The 25,122-nt window shown below is 37.7% G+C and overlaps 2 protein-coding genes across 2 annotated transcripts in view; one reads left to right on the top strand and one right to left on the bottom strand.

The window, feature by feature from the left end:
• Positions 1 to 25,111, bottom strand: zufsp (zinc finger containing ubiquitin peptidase 1). Its single transcript, XM_057834109.1, has 11 exons — positions 24,874 to 25,111; positions 23,906 to 24,406; positions 23,716 to 23,811; positions 19,367 to 19,462; positions 19,140 to 19,249; positions 11,374 to 11,542; positions 11,033 to 11,221; positions 8,310 to 8,475; positions 5,711 to 5,868; positions 4,351 to 4,571; positions 1 to 193 (listed from the first exon to the last, which is right to left on the bottom strand). Exons 2-11 carry the CDS (start codon positions 24,396 to 24,398, stop codon positions 146 to 148), a joined length of 1,746 nt encoding a protein of 581 aa, XP_057690092.1. The 5' UTR covers positions 24,399 to 24,406; positions 24,874 to 25,111; the 3' UTR covers positions 1 to 145.
• Positions 24,539 to 25,122, top strand: part of kpna5 (karyopherin alpha 5 (importin alpha 6)) — a 35,186-nt gene continuing 34,602 nt past the window's right edge. The window contains exon 1 of the mRNA XM_057834110.1: positions 24,539 to 24,728. Coding sequence (XP_057690093.1) covers positions 24,672 to 24,728 — 57 coding nt within the window. The 5' untranslated portion in view covers positions 24,539 to 24,671. The remainder of the gene's footprint in view (positions 24,729 to 25,122) is intronic.

The following is a 25,122-nucleotide window of genomic DNA, read 5'->3' as shown; positions in this document are numbered from 1 at the left end:
TGAGTAGGAACTGCCTGCAAGTTAGATGATTAATTCTGAACATTTATTAGCAAATAGGTGCAGCACACTGTACATTCTGAAATGATAAAATCATATTCACATTAAAAGCAAAGAGAGGTAGAGGAGTTAAAAAAAAGGTTTCAGTTCATGGAATCCTTTCAGCACACAGAGTCCTTGAGTTCAAGATACGGCTCTGTTAATGGAAAAGGAAAACAGAACACGGTTCAGATCCTTTAAGTCACGAGCAAATTACACAACATATTTCGTGAATGCCCGTTTTCAGTTAATTTGACACAAAAAAACATTAAATACAGTAATGGGGATGAATTGATTTCAAAATTTGGCGAGTTAAGCTAAAAGGCCAATGAAACACTCAAAACAATAAGTTTTGGTCAGGAATTTTACAAAGGTAAAAAACCATGAATTCATTTTCATTCCCTGCATCCCACATCAACCATGTTCAAACTATATTAAATTGAATACAGTAAAAAGACGAAGACATTCAATGTTCAAAGTGACACTTTGTTTTCAGAAAATACTCATTAACTTAAGAATTTTATCGCAGTACAAAAGAGTGGGGAAGAGTGGTGTTTAACCTTGTCTAACATCAACTTTTGTTTGAATAAAATTCAACAAACAATTGGCAACTGAGGACAATAATTGTTGAAGCTCTGTGGGTGGAATTCTATCCCATTCTTGCTTGACGTACAGCTTCCGCTGTCTAACACTCTGGGTTCTCTGTTGTTGTGTTTTACACTCATAATGCGCCACAAATTTTCAATGGGAGACAGTTCTGGACTCCAGGCAAAACCAGTCTACTAACAAACGTTGATGTTGCTTGGATGGCAGCATTATGTTTCTCCAAATCCTGTATTTTTTACACAGATGTGTAATTTACTAATGCCATTGGTACTGACACATTACAGAAGGTGGCTTTTGGAGTGAGTGCTGATAAACACCTTCAGGTGTTCCAGTTTTTCCATAAACAACTTCAAATCATGATTTGTCTCCGACCACAGAAAGGTTTTCCAGTTTGCCACTCTCCATTTTATCCAACACAACACCTGTGCGTGTGTACTGTTTAAAAATGGCTTCTTTGCAGTGTAGTTTCATCCAGCAATTGCGGATGGCAGGGGCGTCACTAAACCAAGTACAACACTGGGAGACTGGCGAGCGAACAAATTTTTTTTAGCACTTTAAACTATATATCGTGTTTTTCGGACTATAAGTCACAGTTTTTTCACAGCTTGGCTGGGGGTGCGACTTATACTCCGGAGCAACTTATGTGTGAGATTATTAACACATTATTATATCATTTCACATGTTATTTTGGTGTTTTGGAGTGACACTGATGGTTTGGTAAACTTGTTAGCATGTTCTTTATGCTATAGTTATCTGAATAACTCTTAATAGCTATATTACGTTAACATACCGGCCACGTTCGCATTTCGTTGTTCATGCATCATGTTACATTATCATACTGTACACTCATTCAGAATGTTGTTCTCTATTTTATTTTTATTTTAAATTGCCTTTCAAGATGACATATCTGTTCTATCTGTTCTAAAATGCGACTCATACTCCAGTGCGACTTATGGTTTTTTTTCCTCTTCGTTGGGCATTTTATGTCTGATGCGACTTATACTCAGGTGTGACTTATAGTCCGAAAAATATGGTACATGCAAACCAAAATGTTTCTGTAAAAAAAGTGACTTTTTTTTTTGTTTTTCAGCCATCAGTATTCAACATCAAAATTGGGACATCCCTTGTTGATAGTCCATTCACCTCTGTTCATTCTCATCGACTTCCATCTCTCCTTCACCTCTTCCTACACTCTGCTGTTCTACTTTGTGTGGACAGAAATGGGGATATATCACTAAATTTTAAGCAATTAATAGGTGTTTCTTTTAGATTGTGACCTAAAAGTGATTTATGTTGCCTATGTGGGTTACCTAGCCTACCTCTTTCATACCTCCATACTTATTTATCCTTGCTGCGAGCAAATGACTTTCTAAATCAATTTACAAGAGCAATGCTGTTTGAGTCAAATAGAAATAAAAAATAAGACATTTTTTTTTACAGATTACAGGGATCTCAGTAAAAAATAAAATGTTTGTAAAACAGGTGGAAATTATGATGAGCACACATACCAAATTGTTCGAGGTTATAGCCCAAAGAAAGGCAATTCATTCATGCACATGGATTCTATGCATTTTGATCATATAAACAAATAGCAATAAATAGCATCAGTACTGATACAGTTCAAATACCACATATCATATCAACCCAATATTAGACAAAGCTCTTGAGTGAGAGCCTCTCACTCAAATCAATTTAATTGTCGATGTATTCATAGCCAGTTAGCTAAATGTCGGCAGATAATTTGATATTTCAATTTGCGAACAGAGTACCGTAATTTCCCGAATATAACGCGCACTTTTTTTCCCCAAAATCAACTTGTGAAATCATGGTACGCATTAAAAACGGGTACATGGGGATGGAGACAGAAATATATATATATATATATATATATATATATATATATATATACATACATACACCGATTTTTTTCTTTTATTGACACGGCCACGTTGTGTTAAAGAAACGTATGCGGCGACCTGCTGCCGACCATTATGGTACGTGACGTCACCATATTGTTTCGGTAATATTTCATTCTAATCGGCCGAATGATTTCGTCTGTGTTAAATTCTGCTTTTTTCACTCTTCATAAAGCACAGAATTTAGTTTCTTGAACTCATTTGAGTCAACGTTTATTGCAGATCTGCAACTCGGACCATAACAAACGTAAACACACAGACTTCCTGTGTCCGTCAACTATATCTGTCCCTCGGGAAACTCAAACCTAAATAACAATAGTTCCTATTGTTACTGTCGTGTTGACAGCGATGAGCTTTCACGGATTTCCGACTTACGTTCTCACTTTCATTTTACTGTATCAATCCATGGAAGAAACATTTATTCATCATGATGAAACGAGCAAGCTATACAGCAGCCTTTAAAAGAAAAGTCACATCTGTTTTGTTTTCTCCTAGATTCTGATAAGTTGGAGAAGTTGTCAAATCATATTATTACCGTAAATACTGTCGGTTTATGGTAATATTTTGAACTACCAATGTGCTATGCTTGTGCTGTGTTTCACCAGTCAGTAAAATGACATTTCTGTAGGCTTTAGGGTTTATTACATGGTGTCTATAAAAAGCACAAACAGTCATTCAACTCATGATGTATCACTGGAGCATTAAATAAGCTGCCCTTCTTTGTAGCAACCATGTTCTTATCCCACATTACGATTTTGCAACACATCAGAACAATTTTCCAACTTGGGAACTCAGATCTCCCGACATACATGAACGTAGCATATCTCCCAAACGTGTTACTTAAATCTTGCTGTTTTTTGCCATTTCCCAAAACAATACATCGGGTAATGCCCACTTTTTTCCCAAACAATTCTGAGTGTGACATCATAACCAGAATTGCTGATCTATTTAGCTTTCTACTGCTGCTCTAGCTAGTACATGTCGATAGAATGACGGTTAAACGGCAACAACAGAATAAAAAGCCTTTGTCTAGCATGCTAGCAGACAGCAAAAATCCGCAACTTATTCTAGGTGTGATATCATCATCTGTGTGTAGATTTTTTCGTGGGCGGGGCCAAGGTAGCTGAGAAATGAAGACTAATTAGAACTAATTTCATTATTAAGCCATTGTTGGATGGATTTATGCCCAAAGTATTGTCTGCTATCATTTTAAAGTCACGAGCTGTAGTATTTCATACCACCTTTAAACTGTTGGACTATTTTCTCACGCACTTGTTCACAAAGAGGTGAACCTCACTCCATCTTTGCTTGTGAATGAGCAATTCAGGGAAGCTCCTTTTATACCTAATCATGGCACCCACTGGTTCCCAATTAGCCTGTTCACCTGTGGGATGTTTCATATTGGTGTTTGAAAAGCATTTTTCGACTTTTAGTTTTTTGCCACTTGTCCCAGCCATTTTGAAATGTGTTTCAGATATAAAATTCTGAATTAATGATTTGCTAAAAACAGTAAAGTCTATCAGGTAAAAACATTAAACATCTTGTGGAGTTTTCAATTAAATATAGGTTGAACATGGATTTGCAAACATACATTGTTGTGGAATTTTTTTTTTTTTTTTCACGTTTAACACATTCTAATTTCATTGGAATTGGGGTCAGTTAGAATTCTAAATAGGGTGGGCGATGACGTCATTGAACAATGGATTAGAATAGCCCATGGCAAAATACCAATACCGAGAATATTCCCAGGCGTCATAACATGACAAATATCAAATAACATAAAGAAACTGACCTGTTTTTCCTCAGCAGACAACACACCCTCTGCTCCCACTATCTGGTACTGTTTATGTTTAAGGCTGCCAGGCATTTTTCGGAAATGCCGGATGGCTATTGACGCAGTGTTTTTACTCATTAACATCAAGATATCTGATGATGAAGAAACAGGATCCAAAAGAAGAAGGCACATGTTTCCATTCTTTCGCTGCTCCAAACCCACTATGGAGCGGCTATGCCCTACAGGACACAGTCAGGAGGAAACAGTTGATGTATTAAGTCTGAGCACTATTTTTGATCCTGTAAATACTGTGGCTGTTCGCCAAATGAGTAGTGAGGAATTTAAAAAATATATAATTAAGCATGTTTTTGCTGTTCCCAGTTGAAATTTACTTTCAATCTAAGGATAAAATGAAAAAAAATGATACCTGTAATTAAAAAAACAATATGTGGCATAGTGTTTCAGTCCGCTAGAGTAATGGTAAATCTAAATAGCAATAATGCAGAGGTGGGTAGAGTGTCCAAAAACTTAAAAGTATGAGTCACGTTACTTAAAATAATATTACTCAACTTACAATGTTATTGTTTTTCTCAGCACAATGTCATCTATATGAACTGTTATTGTGATTAATACTATAACCTTTTACATGACCACATTATTAGACAAAAAACAAAACACAAAAGTAATCGAATTCCGACAACAAAAATCTACAGAAATGTAACATCATCGATCTTAAGAGCATGAGTGCCCTCTCATGTAAAAAAACCTACCATGAAATTAAAACGATCATATCTCCAGTTTTATGTGGTGTATCAGTGCCAAATCAAAACTGGGAGAGAGGTTCAAATCAAGGTTGGAGTAATGTTGATGTGAAATAGTTAATTTTTTCCGGCGCTTTAAAGACGCCACATGATTGAACAGGCTGGCGTGATCATTGAACGAATTTAGTGTATAGCTCAAAGCAGCGGAGTAAGAGTAATGTTTCTTCTATGTAAAAAGTATGGCATGGAACTTTTAGAAATACATTTTTCTCAACAAGTTACTCACATAAATGTAATCAAGTAAATCTTTTATGCTGCGTTACTTACTCAAAGTACTCAGTGTCAGTACTCAGAATGAACATAAATAGTGCAGTAATACATACAGATTAAAATAGTACTCAGCCCTTTAAATCAGAATTTACATAAAAACATTTTTCACTAGAGAATTTCTGGCCCAGTTTACCCAAGTCAAGTCCATTGTTCCATGTCACTTTATTCTTTCCCCTAATGCTGCCTTTCTACAATAGTGTTAGAATCATTGACTTTTTATGGAGATATTCCAGCCCAAACCCCACCATGGCGCAATGTATTTTTAAGTGGTGTTGCTGGGTGCGCACCTTGATGCTGCAGGTAAAGCGGCGGGAGGGAGGTCTGGGTGAGTCTAGGTGGTAATCTGCTACTGCTGGTCTGACTGAAGTATTGTTTGACCCAATCAAAGAGCAGGGGATGGGTGCCTCCTGGGCCTGTTGGCTGGTGAAAGTCAATGATGCGGCCACTGCAAGGGGGGCAGAGATGGGAAATGTTATCATTTAAAGCTGGTATTCAAATCAATCCACTGCTGCATTCTTTCTTGACCGATATATTGGCCTGCCAATATATGGACTTTTTTTTTCCAAGATCGACAACAACAAACAAAAAAAATAAACCAATAAAAAAGGATTTTGATCAGGCGGTAGGACCCTGGAAGGACCCTGCAGCAGCATGAAGGCAGGCTGCAACAGTAAGCTTCACGGTTGCCTACTCTGTGAGATTTTTTTTAATCTTGCATGAGAGAATATACAATGTTGATTTAGCCTTTTAAGGTGTTTACTGAGTGATCCTTACACTTTTAAATGTTTTTTTTTTTTTTTTTTTTTCCTCCTCAATAGAGTTATTTATTTCCTGGCTTTTTTCTGTGAAGAACCGCGCAATGGTTATTTGGTTATTATCTATTTAATTAATACAGTATTATTATATTATATTATATTATATTATATTATATTATATTATATTATATTATATTATATTATATTATATTCAGGGGTGCACATAAGTGGTCCGCACATGCGTACTGGACGTAGACAAACGCGCTGGCCCTCAACGGCTTCCATACGCTTTTGCGTACCGATGGCTGACCACTCTATTTGCGGCGGACACGAGAAAATAACTTCTCAAAATGTCGAAGAGGCAGGCCACACTGAGTAATTACTTCCGTGTTCCCCCACCCCGTCAAAAGACAGACAGACGGCAGAGACGTCACCGGAGCTACCGAAAAAAAGGACTTTTGCTGAAAAGTGGCTACAGGAGGTACCATGGCTAGAAGCGAATGATGCTCGCACGGAAATGCGGTACAAAATGTGCCGTGAGAATCCCAATGTCGCCGATTAGAGAAACGCATTTTATGTAGGGTCAAAGAATTTCAGCCATCCAAACTTTGAAAAGCACGAAAAAAACAGAGCATGTGGCAATTAAGCAAACTATCGATGTCAAACAGGACCCCACTCGCCCTATGGACATGTGGCGGAATAGGGCGGAATAAAGGTAATGAACAGCGACATGCACTGACAAACGTGTTTTTGCTCGCATTTTACAAAGCTAAACATGCACGTTCAATGAGGTCTTATGAGGAGGACATCCCACTTTTAAAAAGGCTTGGAGTTAATGTGGGAGCCGCATAATGCCCTTTATTTTGAATTGGTGCTTTTATGTTTATTTCTTTACATTTCACTTCAAAGTAATGGCAATTTTGTTGTGCCAGTTGATGTTAATCAAGCATTAACTGTTAATATAATTAATCAAAGTTAATTGGCTCTAAGTAAAGCTTGTCATAAATTTATCGCATCAGGTGGGTCGGCTCTCAAGCTCAATGAGGACCAAGTCACATCTCCAGGTCCTCCTCTGAGAACCTGGGCAAAAAAATTATGTGCACCCCTGATTATATTATATTATATTATATTATATTATATTATATTATATTATATTATTTTATATTAAGGGCTGTCAAAGTTATCACGTTAACGGGCGGTAATTAATTTTTTTCATTAATCACGTTAAAATATTTGACGCAATTAACGCATATGCCCCGCTCAAACAGATTAAAATGACAGCAGTGTCATGTCCACTTGTTACTTGTGTTTTTTGTCTCCCTCTGCTGGCGCTTGGGTGCAACTGATTTTATGCACCATGAGCATTGTGTAATTCTTGACATCAACAATGGTGAGCTACTAGTTAATTTTTTTGATTGAAAATTTTACCAATTTTATTCAAACGAAAACATTAAGAGGGGTTTTAACATAAAATTTCTATAATTTGTACAAAAATCTATCTTTTAAGAACTACAAGTCTTTCTACCCATGGATTGCTTTGACAGAATATTAATGTTAATGCCATCTTGTTGATTTATTGTTATGATAAACAAATACAGTACTTATGTACAGTATGTTGAATGTATATATCAGTCTTGTGTCTTATCTTTCCATTCCAACAATAATTTACAGAAAAATAAGGCATATTTTAGAGATGTTTGAATTGCGATTAATTACGATTAATTTTTAAGCTGTGATTAACTCGCTTAAAAATTTTAATCGTTTGACAGCCCGAATTACATTATATTATATTATATTATATTACATTATACTATATTATATTAAATCATTTTTATTTTATTTACTTTGGTTCCGTGAAGAATCCAGAAAGGGTTATTTGATTGTGGCTTTCTGAAAAACAATAAATTTTTACATTTAGGCACTCCTGCATTCGTCACACTTTTTCTGTTACAAACTGACCCCGGCCCCTCATCAGAGAAGAGAAGGGTTATGTGGCCCTCACAGGAAAAAGTTTGGTGACCCCTGTTTTAAACTCTCACTTGAATAAAAAAAGTAATTTAATTGATCTTTCATGACTCGACCGAAAAACTATATGACCAAATTGAACAATAAAAACATGAGTGGTAGACACCTAATTCCTAGAGAAGTAAGCAGGACATAGATCTCTGTGGCACCAATCCAGGCTCGAGTTCCCTGTAGATGATGGTTAAAGTGGGATGCACCTTGAGGATCCAGTCCTGAGTTCCATGCATCCTCAATCATACTCTGCACTTTTGGGATACTTGGCACTGCTTTATCTGTGGGAGAAAGTGAGCATTGAATAAAAAAATGTCTATAAAACAAGACTTTAAAAATAAATCATCTTTCATTTCCGATGATAGATGTTCAACTAGTTAAACAAGGATATAGTGTGACCAGATTCATGGTAATTACATTGCACTAAATTGTTCCTTCACCTTACTATGTCACAGTAGTAGTATCCAGAAAAGTCCGAAAGTGCCCAAATATGACATTGTAGCGGGAAAGAAATTCTGGAAGTGGTACGTTTGCTGAATTTATATCGGCACCTGTTCCTCTGGTTCCCTTTGTTGAGGCAGAAATTTGAAGATACTGTGTTTTAACTGTGTTTACTGGGGTTTTTTTTTTGACAGTTGTGTTGATTCTGCAGGGCACAGCCTCAATTTGCGGGATGCCTGAATTGTGCTCAAAATGCTGTAAGTGGATGCACTACGCAGGACAGTGGTAGCTAGGGATGCAACGATACAGTTGAGTCACGGTACAGTATGTTCGGTATGATTTTCGATACGATGGAGACGATTTTCGATTCAAAACATTTAATGCTCCGAAACAAAAAATGCAAGTGTTATTTATTTTTATTAGGTTTTTTTTTTTTTTTTTTTTTTTTTTTGGGCTGTCAAAATTATTGCGTTAACGGGCGGTAATTAATTTTTTAAATTAATCACGTTAAAATATTTGACGCAATTAAGGCACATGCCCCGCTCAAACAGACTAAAATGATAGTACAGTGTAATGTCCGTTTGTTACTTGTTTTTTGGTGTTTGGCGCCCCCTGCTGGCGTTTGGGTCCAACTGATTTGTATGGGTTAGTACCATGAGTGAGCAATGTGTAATTATTGACATCAACAATGGCGAGCTACTAGTTTATTTTTTGATTGAAAATTTTACCAATTTTAATAAAATTTCTATAACTTGTACTAACATTTATCTTTTAAGAACTACAAATCTTTCTATCCATGGATCACTTTAAGAGAATGTTATTAATGTTAATTCCATCTCGTTGATTTATTGTTATAATAAACAAATACAGTACTTATGTATCGTATGTTGAATGTATATATCCGTCTTGTGTCTTATCTTTCCATTCCAACAATAATTTACAGAAAAATATGGCATATTTTATAGATGGTTTGAATTGCGATTAATTACGATTAATTAATGTTTAAGCTGTAATTATTCATTCATTCATTTTCCATGCCGCTTCTTCCTCACGAGGGTCGCGGATAAGCTGTAATTAAATCGATTAAAAATTTTAATCGTTTGACAGCCCTAGTTTTTTTTAATTTTGCTAATAAGCAAAAATAACAATGCCATCATATAAACATGCATTTTAGTGCATAATATTTGTGTGCTTACCTCTTACTGATCTGAAGAAATTTTGTATAAAAGTGCTGAGAACAATCTTTTGTACTTTTTGTAAAGTGAGGTGGGGCACACTGTTGATTGCTAAAGCTCTCTTAGCAGCTATAGTATGTTTACTACATGAGCAAAACATCCTATTTGTGGTCCAAGTCCATCTGTGTTATGTATTGAATTAACAATATTTGCAGCATTATCTATAGTCACTGCTACTTAACATCCATTCAGTCATGGCGGTTTTTAATTCATCGATGTAGTATATGGACTACGAGTCCCATGATTACTCTGGGTTCACCCAGGCAATGGCATGGGAATTGGGGGGATCCAACGTAGCACATCTAGGTTGCTATTTGATGATATCTAGTGTGTGCGCGCGAGTGTTGTCGGGGCATTAAAAAAGTTAACAAACGCCACAGAAGTCACATCTGCTCATTACTGCACAACACCAGCATTTGACAATCGACTTTCATAAACAGGACGAGTATGAAGTACAGCGCTCTTAATTTGCCACTCATTGTTCATCATGTAACTGTGAGTTAGTGCTCTGTGTCCCAGGGTTTAAGCTGTCTGGTGTCAAACCGAAGCTAACCGTAGCAGCAAAAGGCGGCAACAATATAGTGGCGGGCATTGTTGTACATATCTGTAAAGTCAGTCTTTGTCAATTATGTAAGAGTGGGGATAGCGTATCACTAACCCGAAATGCTTCCACACAACGGATCTGTATGATGTTGAAACCGACAAGCCGCATAGCAAGAGAGACCACAAAAAAAGTTGGAAAATACATTTTGGTAGCTTTTCAATTGGATCGAATGTTTTTGCGTATTGAATCGAAGAGGGCGTATCAAACGGTTCAATATAAAACAGAGTATTGTTGCATACTTAGTGGTCACCCTACAAGGTTATTAGGCTTTTTCTTTCTCTTTTCACTTTTTCTTTATTAAGCTTTTACCCCTTAACTGTAATCTTATGTGCGTGTAGATTCAGTAGAACATGGCAGACATAAAGTAGATCAATAATAGATCCAAACTTACAATTAATGCTTCCTATATATCTGCCTTGGTACCTCGTGAAGTATTTAAGGGGTTGCAATATTATTATTACAGCTTAGTAAGGTAGTACACATTTCAAATATATTTTAGGGTCAAAACGGGGAAAATCTAATTAGGTTTTTCATAATAGGGTGTGTGTAATGGAGCACCTTGTAAAGAGGAAGCATATGGATCTAGTTTGTAAAGAGAAGAGAGCAGCATCTGGAAGTTTCGGTAACCGCACCCCCAGCCTTTGTCTCCTGGAGAGGAGCAGTAGTGATCAGTGTCAGCGCTCAGCCACACGTGCGCGCAGTCTCTGCACTCAGTGTTATAGTACTGGCATAGAGCTCCAATGACACCTATGGCACAGGAAGACAATAACAATGACAGCTTAGACACCCCGGATGCTGAGACCTCTGCAAGCATATGATGGATTCCCACTTTCATGACAGTAACAGCAAATACTAATACTTTAAAAAGAATATGTTGACCTAAGTGCAACAGAACAAACCCAGAGTTCTTGTCCTCCCGTCATCAACTCCTGAAGCAAGAGATTCCATCATCTCTACCCTTTTAGAGTAATACTCTGCGATGTCCATGGCCCCCCTGGCCACATCTCTCGCCATGGTCTTCTCCATCTGTTTGCAATAGCCACCACTGCCATCCAGGCCAAACTGTTTCTGCAAAAAAAAAAAGTTTGGATATTTGCCAATATCGCAAAGTGTACCCCGATTCGATTCAGTGGCCTTTGATCGATTTAATATATCTTGTATACAGCAACCCCTCCAAGAACTCCAAAATGGATGGGTACCCTAAGCTGCTGTTTGGTAGAGATGGGATGCTCGAGCCTTCCTGCTCGAATCTGATTCGAGCAAATGAAGTAGAGCTGTGTTAAAGCAGTGTTCCGAAAACGGCGTCGAGCAAGCCAAAAATCACGTGACCACTGCTGACGAGGCCTCGAACGTCACAGATGTGTCAGCGAGTCACACTGTTTCCACAGGAAAATGAAAACTTGATGGGAGCCGCCCGCTCAATCGGTGGGAACCCAATAAAAAGAATAATACAGTTATTCGGCAGTTTTTTGAGAGGAGGAATTTTCGCGAGTGCTACAAACATTTGCTCATTTTCAAGTCAAGAGTGGGAATATCATTATCACTTAAATTTCATTAAATTAATTCACATTGTTATACACTAGATAGTGGCATACGTTTATTTGGAATAGATACAAATACGACACAACCAACCCACCAGAAATTATACTTAATTCATTCATAAAAAATAAAATATTTCACAAACCTTTCCTTACTTTTATTCGACTCAATTATTTCCATCCTATGATTCTGGAAATCTTTATAGTACTCAATAAATAATATCCCTGTTCCTAAGCACTGTGCTTACTGTACTGTTACTGTACTGTAATATTTACAAAAAAATAACAATAGAGTTACTCCCCGACATCTAGGACGAGCCACTTACAAGACTAGCACTGTCGTGTATTACAAATACTGCTTTGAACACGTCTTCACAGACAAAGCAATGACACGGGCTTAAAAAGGTCAAACAGTCAGGACGCAACCCCTACCCCAATTCAAAGCTACTGCTTCTCGAATTGGGGTGAACCCCAACATACAGGCACTTGCCCTGTGGCCAATAAGTACGCTCACACCTGTTCGAGGAGTGGCACCAAAGCCCAAACTGTGCGTCAAAGTGAGCCTCATTACATCCAGTCAGAACTTCTCAACCTCATCCACCAGTATGGGCTTCTACCTTTCCACAGATGTGACATTTCATGTGCAAAAAAACATCTCAAATAGCTGGAGATTAGAGCTGTCCCGACTAGTCGATGTTGTCGACGTCATCGATGACGTAAATGCTTCGACGGGCAAAATATACAGTCGACGGGTAATGACAGGTTAAAAAAAAATTACTTGCGGATAAAGTTTAGAATGGCGGGCACTCGCGATGCAAGCGGTGAAAGCGGCATAAAGCCAAAAAAGCAGACCAGAATGGCCAGAGCCTGGAATTATTTAAAACAAAATATGGAGGGTGCCACTGTGTGTACTCTTTGCCAAGCTGAGCTCGCATACCACGGTAGCACGTTGGCTATGAACGAACACTTGAAGCACCGTCACCCAGGTGTAATTCTGGAAGACAACAAGAAACAACAAGCTAGCGGATTGTAAGTCTATACAACTTTCTAATGATTTTTTTCAATTGTAGTTGCATTTATGTGCGTCGTATCAACGTGCATCATTAAGTTTTTTCCCCCACGTACTTCACGTTTTTGATCTACTCTGCTGCTGCTCCCGAAAGTTCAAGATCTCGACATCTCTGTGCACGGCATGCAGATTGTATTTATTCGGATCATGGAAGCTCCCACTTGCGGGGAAAAAAATTATATATACATATATATATATATATACAGTATATATACATATATATATATATTTATATATATATATTATACAGTGCCTTGCAAAAGTATTCGGCCCCCTTGAACCTTGCAACCTTTCGCCACATTTCAGGCTTCAAACGAAGATATAAAATTTTAATTTTTTGTCAAGAATCAACAACAAGTGGGACACAATCGTGAAGTGGAACAAAATTGATTGGAAAATTTAAACTTTTTTAACAAATAAAAAACTGAAAAGTGGGGCGTGCAATATTATTCGGCCCCCTTGCTTTAATACTTTGTAGAGCCACCTTTTGCTCCAATTACACCTGCAAGTCGCTTGGGGTATGTTTCTATCAGTTTTGCACATCGAGAGACTGACATTCTTGCCCATTCTTCCTTGCAAAACAGCTCGAGCTCAGTGAGGTTGGATGGAGAGTGTTTGTGAACAGCAGTCTTCAGCTCTTTCCACAGATTCTCGATTGGTTTCAGGTCTGGACTTTGACTTGGCCATTCCAACACCTGGATACGTTTATTTTTGAACCATTCCATTGTAGATTTGGCTTTATGTTTTGGATCATTGTCCTGTTGGAAGATAAATCTCCGTCCCAGTCTCAGGTCTTGTGCAGATACCAACAGGTTTTCTTCCAGAATGTTCCTGTATTTGGCTGCATCCCTCTTCCCGTCAATTTTAACCATCTTCCCTGTCCCTGCTGAAGAAAAGCAGGCCCAAACCATGATGCTGCTACCACCATGTTTGACAGTGGGGATGGTGTGTTCAGGGTGATGAGCTGTGTTGCTTTTACGCCAAACATATCGTTTTGCATTGTGGCCAAAAAGTTCAATTTTGGTTTCATCTGACCAGAGCACCTTCTTCCACATGTTTGGTGTGTCTCCCAGGTGGCTTGTGACAAACTTTAAACGAGACCTTTTATGGATATCTTTGAGAAATAGTTTCTTTCTTGCCACTCTTCCATAAAGGCCAGATTTGTGCAGTGTACGACTGATTGTTGTCCTATGGACACTCTCCCACCTCAGCTGTAGATCTCTGCAGTTCATCCAGAGTGATCATGGGCCTCTTGGCTGCATCTCTGATCAGTTTTCTCCTTGTTTGAGAAGAAAGTTTGGAAGGACGGCCGGGTCTTGGTAGATTTGCAGTGGTCTGATGCTCCTTCCATTTCAATATGATGGCTTGCACAGTGCTCCTTGAGATGTTTAAAGCTTGGGAAATCTTTTTGTATCCAAATCCGGCTTTAAACTTCTCCACAACAGTATCTTGGACCTGCCTGGTGTGTTCCTTGGTTTTCATAATGCTCTCTGCACTTTAAACAGAACCCTGAGACTATCACAGAGCAGGTGCATTTATACGGAGACTTGATTACACACAGGTGGATTCTACTGGACTGTCTCAGGAAATTAGAATATACAATATTCTAATTTTTTGAGACAGTCAGGAAATTAGAATATTGTGTATTCTAATTTCCTGAGACAGTCCTGTATATATACACAGGACTGTCTCAAAAAATTACAATATTGTGTATTCTAATTTCCTGAGACAGTCCAGTATTTATCATCATCGGTCATTTAGGACAACATTGGATCATTCAGAGATCCTCACTGAACTTCTGGAGTGAGTTTGCTGCACTGAAAGTAAAGGGGCCGAATAATATTGCACGCCCCATTTTTCAGTTTTTTATTTGTTAAAAAAGTTTAAATTATCCAATAAATGTTGTTCCACTTCACGATTGTGTCCCACTTGTTGTTGATTCTTGACAAAAAAATTAAATTTCATATCTTTATGTTTGAAGCCTGAAATGTGGCGAAAGGTTGCAAGATTCAAGGGGGCCGAATACTTTTGCAAGGCACTGTATATATATATATTAGGGCTGTCAAACGATTAAAATTTTTAATCGAGTTAATTACAGCTTAAAAATTAATTAATCGTAATTAATCGCAATTAATCGCAATTCAAACCATCTATAAAATATGCCATATTTTTCTGTAAATTATATATATTCTGTAAAATAAATTGTTCGAATGGAAAGATAAGACACAAGATGGATATATACAGTGGGGAGAACAAGTATTTGATACACTGCCAATGGGAAAATCCATTGGCAGTGTATCAAATACTTGTTCTCCCCACTGTACATTCAACATACGGTAGGTACATAAGGACTGTAGTGGGCATTTCACTCTACTGTCATTTAAATCTGTCTATGCTGTCCTCACTCCGAAGCGTCTACTTTTTCCAAAGCTAGACAGCTAGTGAACGATGCCTTAATAATCAGACTTCTTCCTTTTTCATCTTATTTATTAATAAAAAAGCCTCAAACCATTGTCCTCTTTAGACCGTCATAAAACTACAAAAAAAAAAGTACACAAGCATTGCATTAGCAACAACGTTAGCTTCGCACGCTATACAGGTTCACTAAACATAAACAAAAAGCGTGTCATACAAAAAATAGAACATTTCGCTTACTAACATAATATGCACATTTTTTATAACAACCATACTTACGGACAAATCTTGTCCAAGGATCATATAAGCACAACATTACAACGTAGGCTTCAGCCCGAGACGTCGTGCAGCCATATGAACTGGCAAGAAGAAAATAAACCATGTCGCAAAGCGACCACAAGAGTTCGCTGTTGTGCTGCAGCACAAAAAGCCTTGCTGTAAAACTTACCAAAAGGCAGAATACTGTCTGAGCGGGACATGTGCGTTAATTGCGTCAAATATTTTAACGTGATTAATTTAAAAAATTAATTACCGCGCGTTAACGCGATAATTTTGACAGCCCATATATATATATACATATATATGCTGTATATAAATAATATAATAAATATATACAGTGATACCTCTGCTCACGAACATAATTGGTTCCCAGAAAGTGTGTGTAAGGCGAAAAGTTCGTCTTCCGAACATTTATTTCCCATAAGAAACCATTAAAATGAGAATAATCCGTTCCCAGGTCCCCATAAAACATAATTTTCTACTAAATAAGCCTTAAAACTACACAAAAATATACCTTATTTTCTTTAATGTCTTCTTAGGCTTAACACTAGCCTGTGGTGGGGTCTTTTTCGGTCCCATAATAGCAAAAGTACACTCAATATGGTCCAAAATGTCTATCAAACAAAACCCACGTCCGCACTCAACGAAAGGGAGGGGACGAACTGGGACGCCGTGAGCGTGCGTCAGCTTCTCGTGGCGCTGTTCGACCGTGTGGTTTGGTTCGTCCGCCGAAAACTAGTTCGTCAGCAGAGACTATATGCTCGCGAATTTAATGTTCTTGAGGCGAAAAGTTCGTGAGCTTAAGCGTTCGTGAGCTGAGGTATCACTGTATATGGAAACACAGCACTGGCCTGCTTACTATCATCCATGACTACACTAATGTTATTTACTTTATGATATTATAGTGTATATACATATAGTAGTATACTATAAAAATAATACTATATATTTAATTTTTGTTACTACGACTATGTGTGCCTTTCATTCAAAATAATTGTGGTAATATTTCAGAAATAAAATATATAAATAATATACAATAAATAAATAATAAAATAATAAATAAATATTCGTAAAAATAGTCGGCTGACAAATTGGGAGGAAATTAGTCATTTGGGACAGCCCTACTGGAGATTGAACCTCTCGCCCTCACCCAACTCTCTATACACCCAACACCCATGAGCCCTACCACAGGGAATGACCTCATGGGAATGGGGACCCATGTTGCTTTTTGCGTCTTTGCCTGGCCAAACTCCAAAGGGGCAGGGCCTGCCACCTGGCTCAGAAAGAGGCCACACTGACCCACTTCTGCACAGGGGAAACTTGGACCTAGAAATTTCCCCAGAAAAGTTGCACAGCCTGGATGTAGAGTAGCCCAAAAAAAATCCTGGCCGTCAGACTTACAAAGCACTGGGGAAACCCTGTTTATTCAATTATTGTTTTCTTCACAAGAGGTCATTTAATCCATACTTGGTCTTGCCCCTCACCTCGTGCCTATCATTCAAGGATGCTATTGTCAGACTTAATTTCAAGGAAAACTAAGAGATACAAACATCTCCACAAGGTCTGTCGCGATAACAAATTTTAGTAGACTATATGGCGGGTATGAGGTGCTTTTCAGCATGCGCATCTTTCATGGCACGCCAGACCAACTTAGAGTGTTTGTTGCCAAAAAGCTCAATCTTGGTCTCATCTGACCAAAAGCACATGGTCCCAGTTGAAGCCCCAATACCGCTTGGCGCACTCCAGACGTTTGCGTTTATGATTGTGAGTGAGGAAAGGTTTTCTCCGTGCATGCCTCCCAAACAGCTTGTTGGCGTGTAGACAGCACCTTATACCCACTGTGAAGTATGGTGGTGGGTCAGTGATGCTGTGGGGCTGTTTCGCTTCCAAAGGCCCTGGGAACCTTGTTAGGGTGCATGGCATCATGAATGCTTTGAAATACCAGGATATTTTAAATCAAAATCTGTTGCCCTCTGCCCGAAAGCTGAAGATGGGTCGTCACTGGGTCTTTCAGCAAGACAATGACCCTAAACATATGGCCAAATCTACACAGAAATGGTTCACCAGACACAAAATCAAGCTCCTCCCATGGCCATCTCAGTCCCCAGACCTCAACCCCATTGAAAACCTGTGGGGTGAGCTGAAGAGGAGAGTACAGAGGAGAGGACCCAGGTCTCTGGATGATTTAGAGAGATTCTGCAAGGAGGAATGGCTGAAGATCCCTCTTTCTGTCTTTTCCCATCTTGTGAAACATTATAGGAGAACATTAGGTGCTGTTTTGTTGGCAAAAGGGGGTTGTACAAAGTATTAACACCAGGGGTGCTAATAACTGTGACACACATTATTTGATGTCAAATAATTATTTCTTTATGTGGGATTTTTCCCCACTGAATAAATGCACTTGTAATGAAGGTTGGATTTTTCTCTTTTTTTCCATTAAGGTCCCATATTATTTAGGAAAAAAAAAATTTAGAAGCTAAAAAACACATGATTATTATAAATCCAATAATTATGGAGGGCACTGTACTTTCATCTTGTCGTACAAAGTGCGCATGCTCACAAATTTGAAACAAAATTATTCAATGCCAATCAAATTTTTCATAATGGGTGTCATTTTAAAGCTATTCTCAGTGTAGAATCTGCAGTATGTGAGATTAACAATTTTTTTTACATGTGGAACATGACATGCTTTTATTTCGCTAAGCTGCTAACCGTAAGCTTTACACAGTAATTTTCATTATTTTCGTCATGCATTTGGTGTCAGTAATAGTCTTTTTTTCCGCATTGTTTGCAAATGCTGTAAACCAGCGAATTTCCATGTTCAAAGTGTCAACTTTTAACTGCTAGTTTGTGGTTTGGAGAAAGACTCCAAAGGTTTTATAGCAGGCTAAAATTGTTTGTACATTGTCTTTTTTCCATCAGCCTCAATGCTTTGTTTTACAATGTTTAATATAGATGTGTTTGCTTATTTTGTACGGCTGAACTTTAATTCTACGGTGTGTTGATGACCAATAAACATCTGTGAAAAGAACTGGAGTCTCGTATACAATCAACACGCACGTTTGCCAAGTGCACACAGCACATGCAAACGAATGCACGCACGCGGCGATAAATCGCATCCGGGAAAATTACCAACCTGATTTTTATTTACCATGCGATTAATTGACTTATTGCACATCGCGACAGGCTTAACCTCCACCACGATGAGATTAGCTGTCGCTGTAAAATGTTTTATTTTTCTTTATATAATTTGTGAAATCAAGTTTGTAAAACTAATGTGTGCTAATGCATATCTATGGTCCTATTTATGCTTAAGTTATACCACTACTGCTGCTGTGTCCTGCTCACTCAGTACACTTCAGACCTGCAACTTCTGAAACTGCTTCTTCTCCAGTTGGTTCTCCTCCTCCCTCCTATTCATCTTCATTTGCTGTTGAAGTGTCCATGCCAGTCTTCCATCTGTATCCGAGCAGCCTACAGCAAAAGTAAACTAGTGTCACATTGCTATATAATTTACTGTAAGATTGGTGTGTCTCCATTAATTAGAAGCAAAAATATGAGACGGGGTATCATACGGTTCAACAAACCTACCTGCTTCATTGTCTAAATGCTGTTCTACATGCTCCTGCAGAGAGGTGCTGTCGATACAAACAACCGGACACATGGGGCACTCAAATTTTTCCTCTCCTAGAAGACAATTTGAAAAGTACAAGTGTACTAACAAATATGTAATCGTATACTCAGCAATGTAATCTTTGTTTTCAGATATGTTGGCCTCGGCACATATGTGGTCCTAAGTACAGTGGTATCTCTACATACGTATTTAATTCTTTCCAGGACCTAGTTTGTAAATCGAAATTGTCGTATGTCGAGCAGGATTTTCCCATAAGAATACATTATAATTCGAGTAATTCGTGCCACAGCCCAAACATCTATGCTAAATCCTTAAAGGGAACCAATGATAGAAGGACATGTAGTTCTTAAAAGATCAATCTTAGTACGAGTTATAATAATTTGTTATTAAAACCCCTCTTAATGTTTTCGTTTCAATAAAATTTGTAAAATTATTTTAACTAGTAGGTCGCCATTGTTGTGACGTCGCAGGGCGGTGACGTCACAAGGCCACGCTGCCGAATTCCACGTTTATCTCAGTGATTTAAATATGCCACAAGGTGTCAATGGCGAGTTTTAAATTAATTGGGGATCAAGCCAATGAGTGTGTTTTGTCCCTGGACTGATGCCGTAGTTTTCCTTCAATCCACAGATTGGTGTAAGGCAGAGGGAAAGGAGAGTTGACACAGATTCGTAGCTCAGACGCGCCGTTTATTGGCATAAGCTTTGGCAACTCCTTCACAACAAACATAAGTATCATTTAGTGAAAGCACAACAAAAATAATATTCCTATCTCTCTCTCGAAAAAAAAATAATGTTCACATAAAGAAAAGCGCTTCAATCTCACACAGTTAAACAACAGTGCAAAGAGAACTGGCATTCCCAATCAATATAGCTATGCAAAGTACACATAAAACTTACTCAGACTTTGGTCAAACTCTATTCAAACATTTCGTTTAGTTCAACAAATACACTGGATGGCAATATTTAGTAGAGGTGCACGATAATTATCGGTCCAATAATAGGAATTATGACGTCATCCCAATAAATCCGATAACAATATGTTATCAGGCCTACTAATAATATTTTTGGCACTGTGTCGGATTGGCATGTGAGCGTTTGTTTCCACTCCTGTTTTGCCAGTATGCAAAGTTTTGTTACTGTTCTAGAGGCCGCATTTTTCCTTCACTGAGTTATAAACCTTACTATGGCAATTAGCAAATATTTGCATTTTACAGTGTTATGTTTACAAGTTCTTGAGAGGCCTTTTCTGCTGACAAAGTACAATACCTGTTGGGTTTATGTTTGTTTTAGATCAGTGCTCATTGTTCAGGGGAACAAATCGTCATTGATATTGACTGACTGATTGTGACTCAAATTATATTTATTTGAAAAAATTAATATGGGCACTTTATTTGAAGTGAAAACTGTTATTGTCTTTGTTTTGTTCATTATAATAATGTTCATGTCATCATGAAAATTCTGGTTCGGTCAAAGGCAAATCTATGACGAACCAACCACTAGTATTTTTGACCTTTTTTGACCTTTTGGTGTACAAAAACTAATGTGAATATACATTGAAAAATTATATATACATATTATCGGTTATCGTATCGGTATCTGCCTTGAGAAGCAGGAAGTTATCGGTATCGGTTTCAAAAAATGGATATTGTGCACCCCTAATATCTAGTCACAATATACAAACTATCAGAGGTCTCGTACGTTGTGAAGCCAGCACTCAAATGACCATGATGGACCAGTAAAAAGGGAACTACGGTGTCAGTCGAGGGACATAACACACTCATTGGCTTGATTTCTAAGTAATTTAAAACTCACCATTGACACCTTGTGGTGTATTTCAATCACTACCTTACGTCCTTAACGACACTGTGGAAGAACGGCAGGGAGCCCATCTGACGTCAGCGCTCGGCGACGTCAACAATGGACAGCTACTAGTTTATTTTTTGATTGAAAATTTAACAAATTTTATTAAAACGAAAACATTAAGAGGGGTCTTAATATAAAATTACTATAACTTGTACTAACATTTATCTTTTAAGAACTGTTAAGTCTTTCAATCCGTGGATCCCTTTAACAGAAAGAATGTTAATAATGTTAATGCCATCTTGTGGATTTATTGTTATAATAAACAAATAGAGTACCTATGTACAGTATGTTGAATGTATATATCCGTCTTGTGTCTTATCTTTCCATTCCAACAACAATTTACAGAAAAAGATGGAATATTTTAGAGATGGTTTGAATTGCAATTAATTACGATTACTTAATTTTCAAGCTGTGATTAACTCGATTAAAAATTTTAATCGTTTGACGCCCTGATTTTAATATCAAATTATTATAACTCGTATTATCTTTTAAGAACAACATGTCTTTCTATCCGTGGTACCTTTTAACAAATACTGCTGGTACAATTACAAACAGCAATTACACAAAGCAAAACAAATACATTATGAATACAAATCTGAATAATTCTAATATAATAATGATAATGCAACAAATTGGGTTCTAATGTGGCTGTTGTGTTTTGCATGCCATTCTTGAACGGACCGTGTGACTGATGAGAGAGAGAGAGTGGTACGTTTTCTACTTTTGTTGTTGTTGCTGTTGTTGTTGGCGCCGGCTACGGCAGACAGTGGCCGTGTTGTGTTGCACAAGTTCTGAAATAAATTATTAAAAACTTGACGAAGCAGGCGAATTCTTTGCCGATGTTACAACAATAATAATTCTCACCTTAACTTTTAAAAGACTGGCAAACGGAGGTCGTCGGAGACCGCCATATTGTCGAGCCATTTCACTCACATGCACACCACGCTTGTAATTTTTTATATTTCCTTCTTCATTTCAATGCTAAGTGTCACCTTTTTTAACCACCTGCACCAACTTTCATGGGACCCATTTTGGTTTCTCTCACAAGAAAATCTGCCGTGCATCCGTCTTGCGGGCAAACAATGAAATGTTTGCAGTCATAAATCGTCGTATTTCCAGCATGTCGTCATACGGCGGGACAAATGAAGAGTCAAATATAACGTCAGATGTCGAAATGATCGTGTGTCAATGTGATCGTATATCGCGGTACTACTGTAAAGATTTACTGAATACTGAGCAAAAGGAAAATCCTAAGAGCATCCAACTTTGTCTTTTTTAATCTGGCATTATTAATTTACGCAGCACTGGAACAATAAAATTACCCCTAAAAAGAGATATGGCGGAAAACACAGACAAAGCTGAAAAAGCAGTTTCTGCACTTGCACCCCTCTTTAAAATAAACTGCTGTATTTTAAGACAGAAGAACTGTTGTGTTTGATAGAACAATATGTCTACATGCTGCCATAGCAGATTCATGGCGCAATAAGCCCCCGAACTATTTTTAATTTGTCCGTTTTACCCTGGAAACCCCTGTTTACAGACACCGCGCAACCGCTTTTGTTTCAACCAAGCCATAAAAAGGAGGTAAGTAAACATATTTTTCGAAATTTTTGTCATTTTTAGCTTAGAATCATTAATTGATGTCTAATATTAAGTTTTTAAAAAAATACTTTAAAAAATTATTCACTTGCATATTTTAAACTTTTAAACACATTGTTACAATGAAAAAATTGGCGTCTGTAAAAAAGTCACGGAAATCTACCTCATAACTATCGCTTAATTGTATTTTTTTCGTTACTCTCCCATTTTCCCCAATATTTTAGATAATAAATAATCAATCCAAACAAAGAAAAATTGAGGGAAAAAAAAAAACGTTGAAAAGGGTAAATATATGAAAATCTCAATTACCCTTTGATGTCTGCGATTTCTGCATCGGGACCCCTGTTATATTACCATGTTTCACCCATCAAATCCCCCAAAAATCCAGCTGTGGCCATTCACAGCTGTGTCTTGACACTTGATGATATGGAGTTTTTGGATCAAAACAAGTACGTGATAATATCTCGTTAAAATCATGGCGTCTTTAATTCTGCTCTCGCGTGCTCTCACCTCCAGTTAGTATTTTGCTGTTAAATTTTTTCTTAATGCTCTCCAGTTCAAAATTTATGTTCCCCCCAAAAATGTTTCAAAAAAATTTAAGATTTTAAGCTTTCCAATGATGTATCACACATGCATATAGGACAATTTTGAAATTTGGCCAAATTGGGGTTCTCAGAGCTGAACTTCAAGTCTCCTGAGTGTTTTCCACGATATATTAAGTACAATCAGTGACCTTTTGTCATTATTTGTCTTTTTTTTTCTGTTAGGTATTATGGCCTTTTGTGAACTCTTATTTGTTTCTATTACAAACATTGTGAGGGTACGTACAAATGCAAAAATACCTTGAGTATTTTGTTCCTGCAGATGTAATTCAACATGCTCCTGCAGAAAGTTGCAGCTGCTGAATACTAGTGGACAAATGGGGCAAGAAAATAGCCCTGTAAACAACAAAACAAACAACAACCATCAGCTGTAACCTATGACTCTTGAAAGGATTCTAGATGGTTTTTTTTCTGTTTGCTTTTATACTACCATCCTTTGGAGTAGCTTTGCGCTTCTGTTTGGCCATTTTCTGCTCGGATCCATCATTTTCCAGAGCAGGAATGCTCTTTGACAAACCAAGCTTTTTTCGCCGTTTTAAAGGTGCTGACGAGACAGCTACATTCCCTTCAGATGTCAAAATGCCATCATCACTGTGTTGAGGTAGCAATGAGTCACTAGATGATCCACAGGGTTTTGCTTCTGAATCTGCACTATAGCTGCCTGTAGGTTGGGGGTCATCAATCTCTGTAAAACTAGTGGCAGTTGAAGAAGGACAGCTAGGAATGCAATGAGATGAATTTTGGGCTTCGTCCTGTTCGTCTGGATGAGCAGAGCTGATATGAAAGCAAAGTTCATCATATGTTACTCCAGACAAAGGGCACAGTGGACACTGCATATCATTTTCCAGATGGGTAAGGAGTAGATGTGTCTTCAGGTCCTCCTCTAACATTATTTCCTCACAGCATATCTCACATGTCAGCATGACACAGCCTGTTAATCAAAATAAGAGTCAGATGAATCATTTTTCAAAGAAAGATAAGAGAGCCAATTAATAGGACACCTGCATCTTCTGAAATGTTCAAGCACCACGTATTGCTTTATTATGTCACCAATTGACAACAAGGAAGCTCACATTACTACTGGTTGAATCGAATGCCCTTAGACCAATTTCGCCCCCACAGTTTGTAATTAAATGGGTCCGAAGAATGTGAGGTACTTAAACCACAGCAAATTATCTGGAAGTGAATGCTGAACCATGTTATCCAACGATATTACCACTCTGAGATGTGGACTTCGAGAACCAAAACGAGTCGTGAGTATAACGCTACGTGAGTTTGTTAACTAAGTCATATAGTGCTTGACATAGAGCCACAAACTTCAACGCGCGTATGTTGTTGCCTTTCATATTTACAAGCCATGGGTTTCATAATAATAATTTTAAAAGGACTTTTACATACCGTTAAGTACAAAATCCTAGTGTACGTTGTGAGTTAAGAGACTTCCGGGCCAAAATTTCGTTATAAAAACACCAATATACGAGAAAAGAAGATGTTACAAAAGCAAAACGTTCGCTTTACTGATATACTTCTGTTAGTTTTCACACGACAAGAATTAGTATGTTCAACATTAGTAGGAGTTTGTGATTAACTGCTTCAAAATTATACAACTCAGGAAATCAATCCACAGCTGGCGGAAATGACGACTGT

This window comes from Corythoichthys intestinalis, chromosome 4 (assembly GCF_030265065.1).
Source record: "Corythoichthys intestinalis isolate RoL2023-P3 chromosome 4, ASM3026506v1, whole genome shotgun sequence".
NCBI classification, from domain to species: domain Eukaryota; kingdom Metazoa; phylum Chordata; class Actinopteri; order Syngnathiformes; family Syngnathidae; genus Corythoichthys; species Corythoichthys intestinalis.
This window is presented reverse-complemented; position numbering and strand designations above follow the sequence as displayed.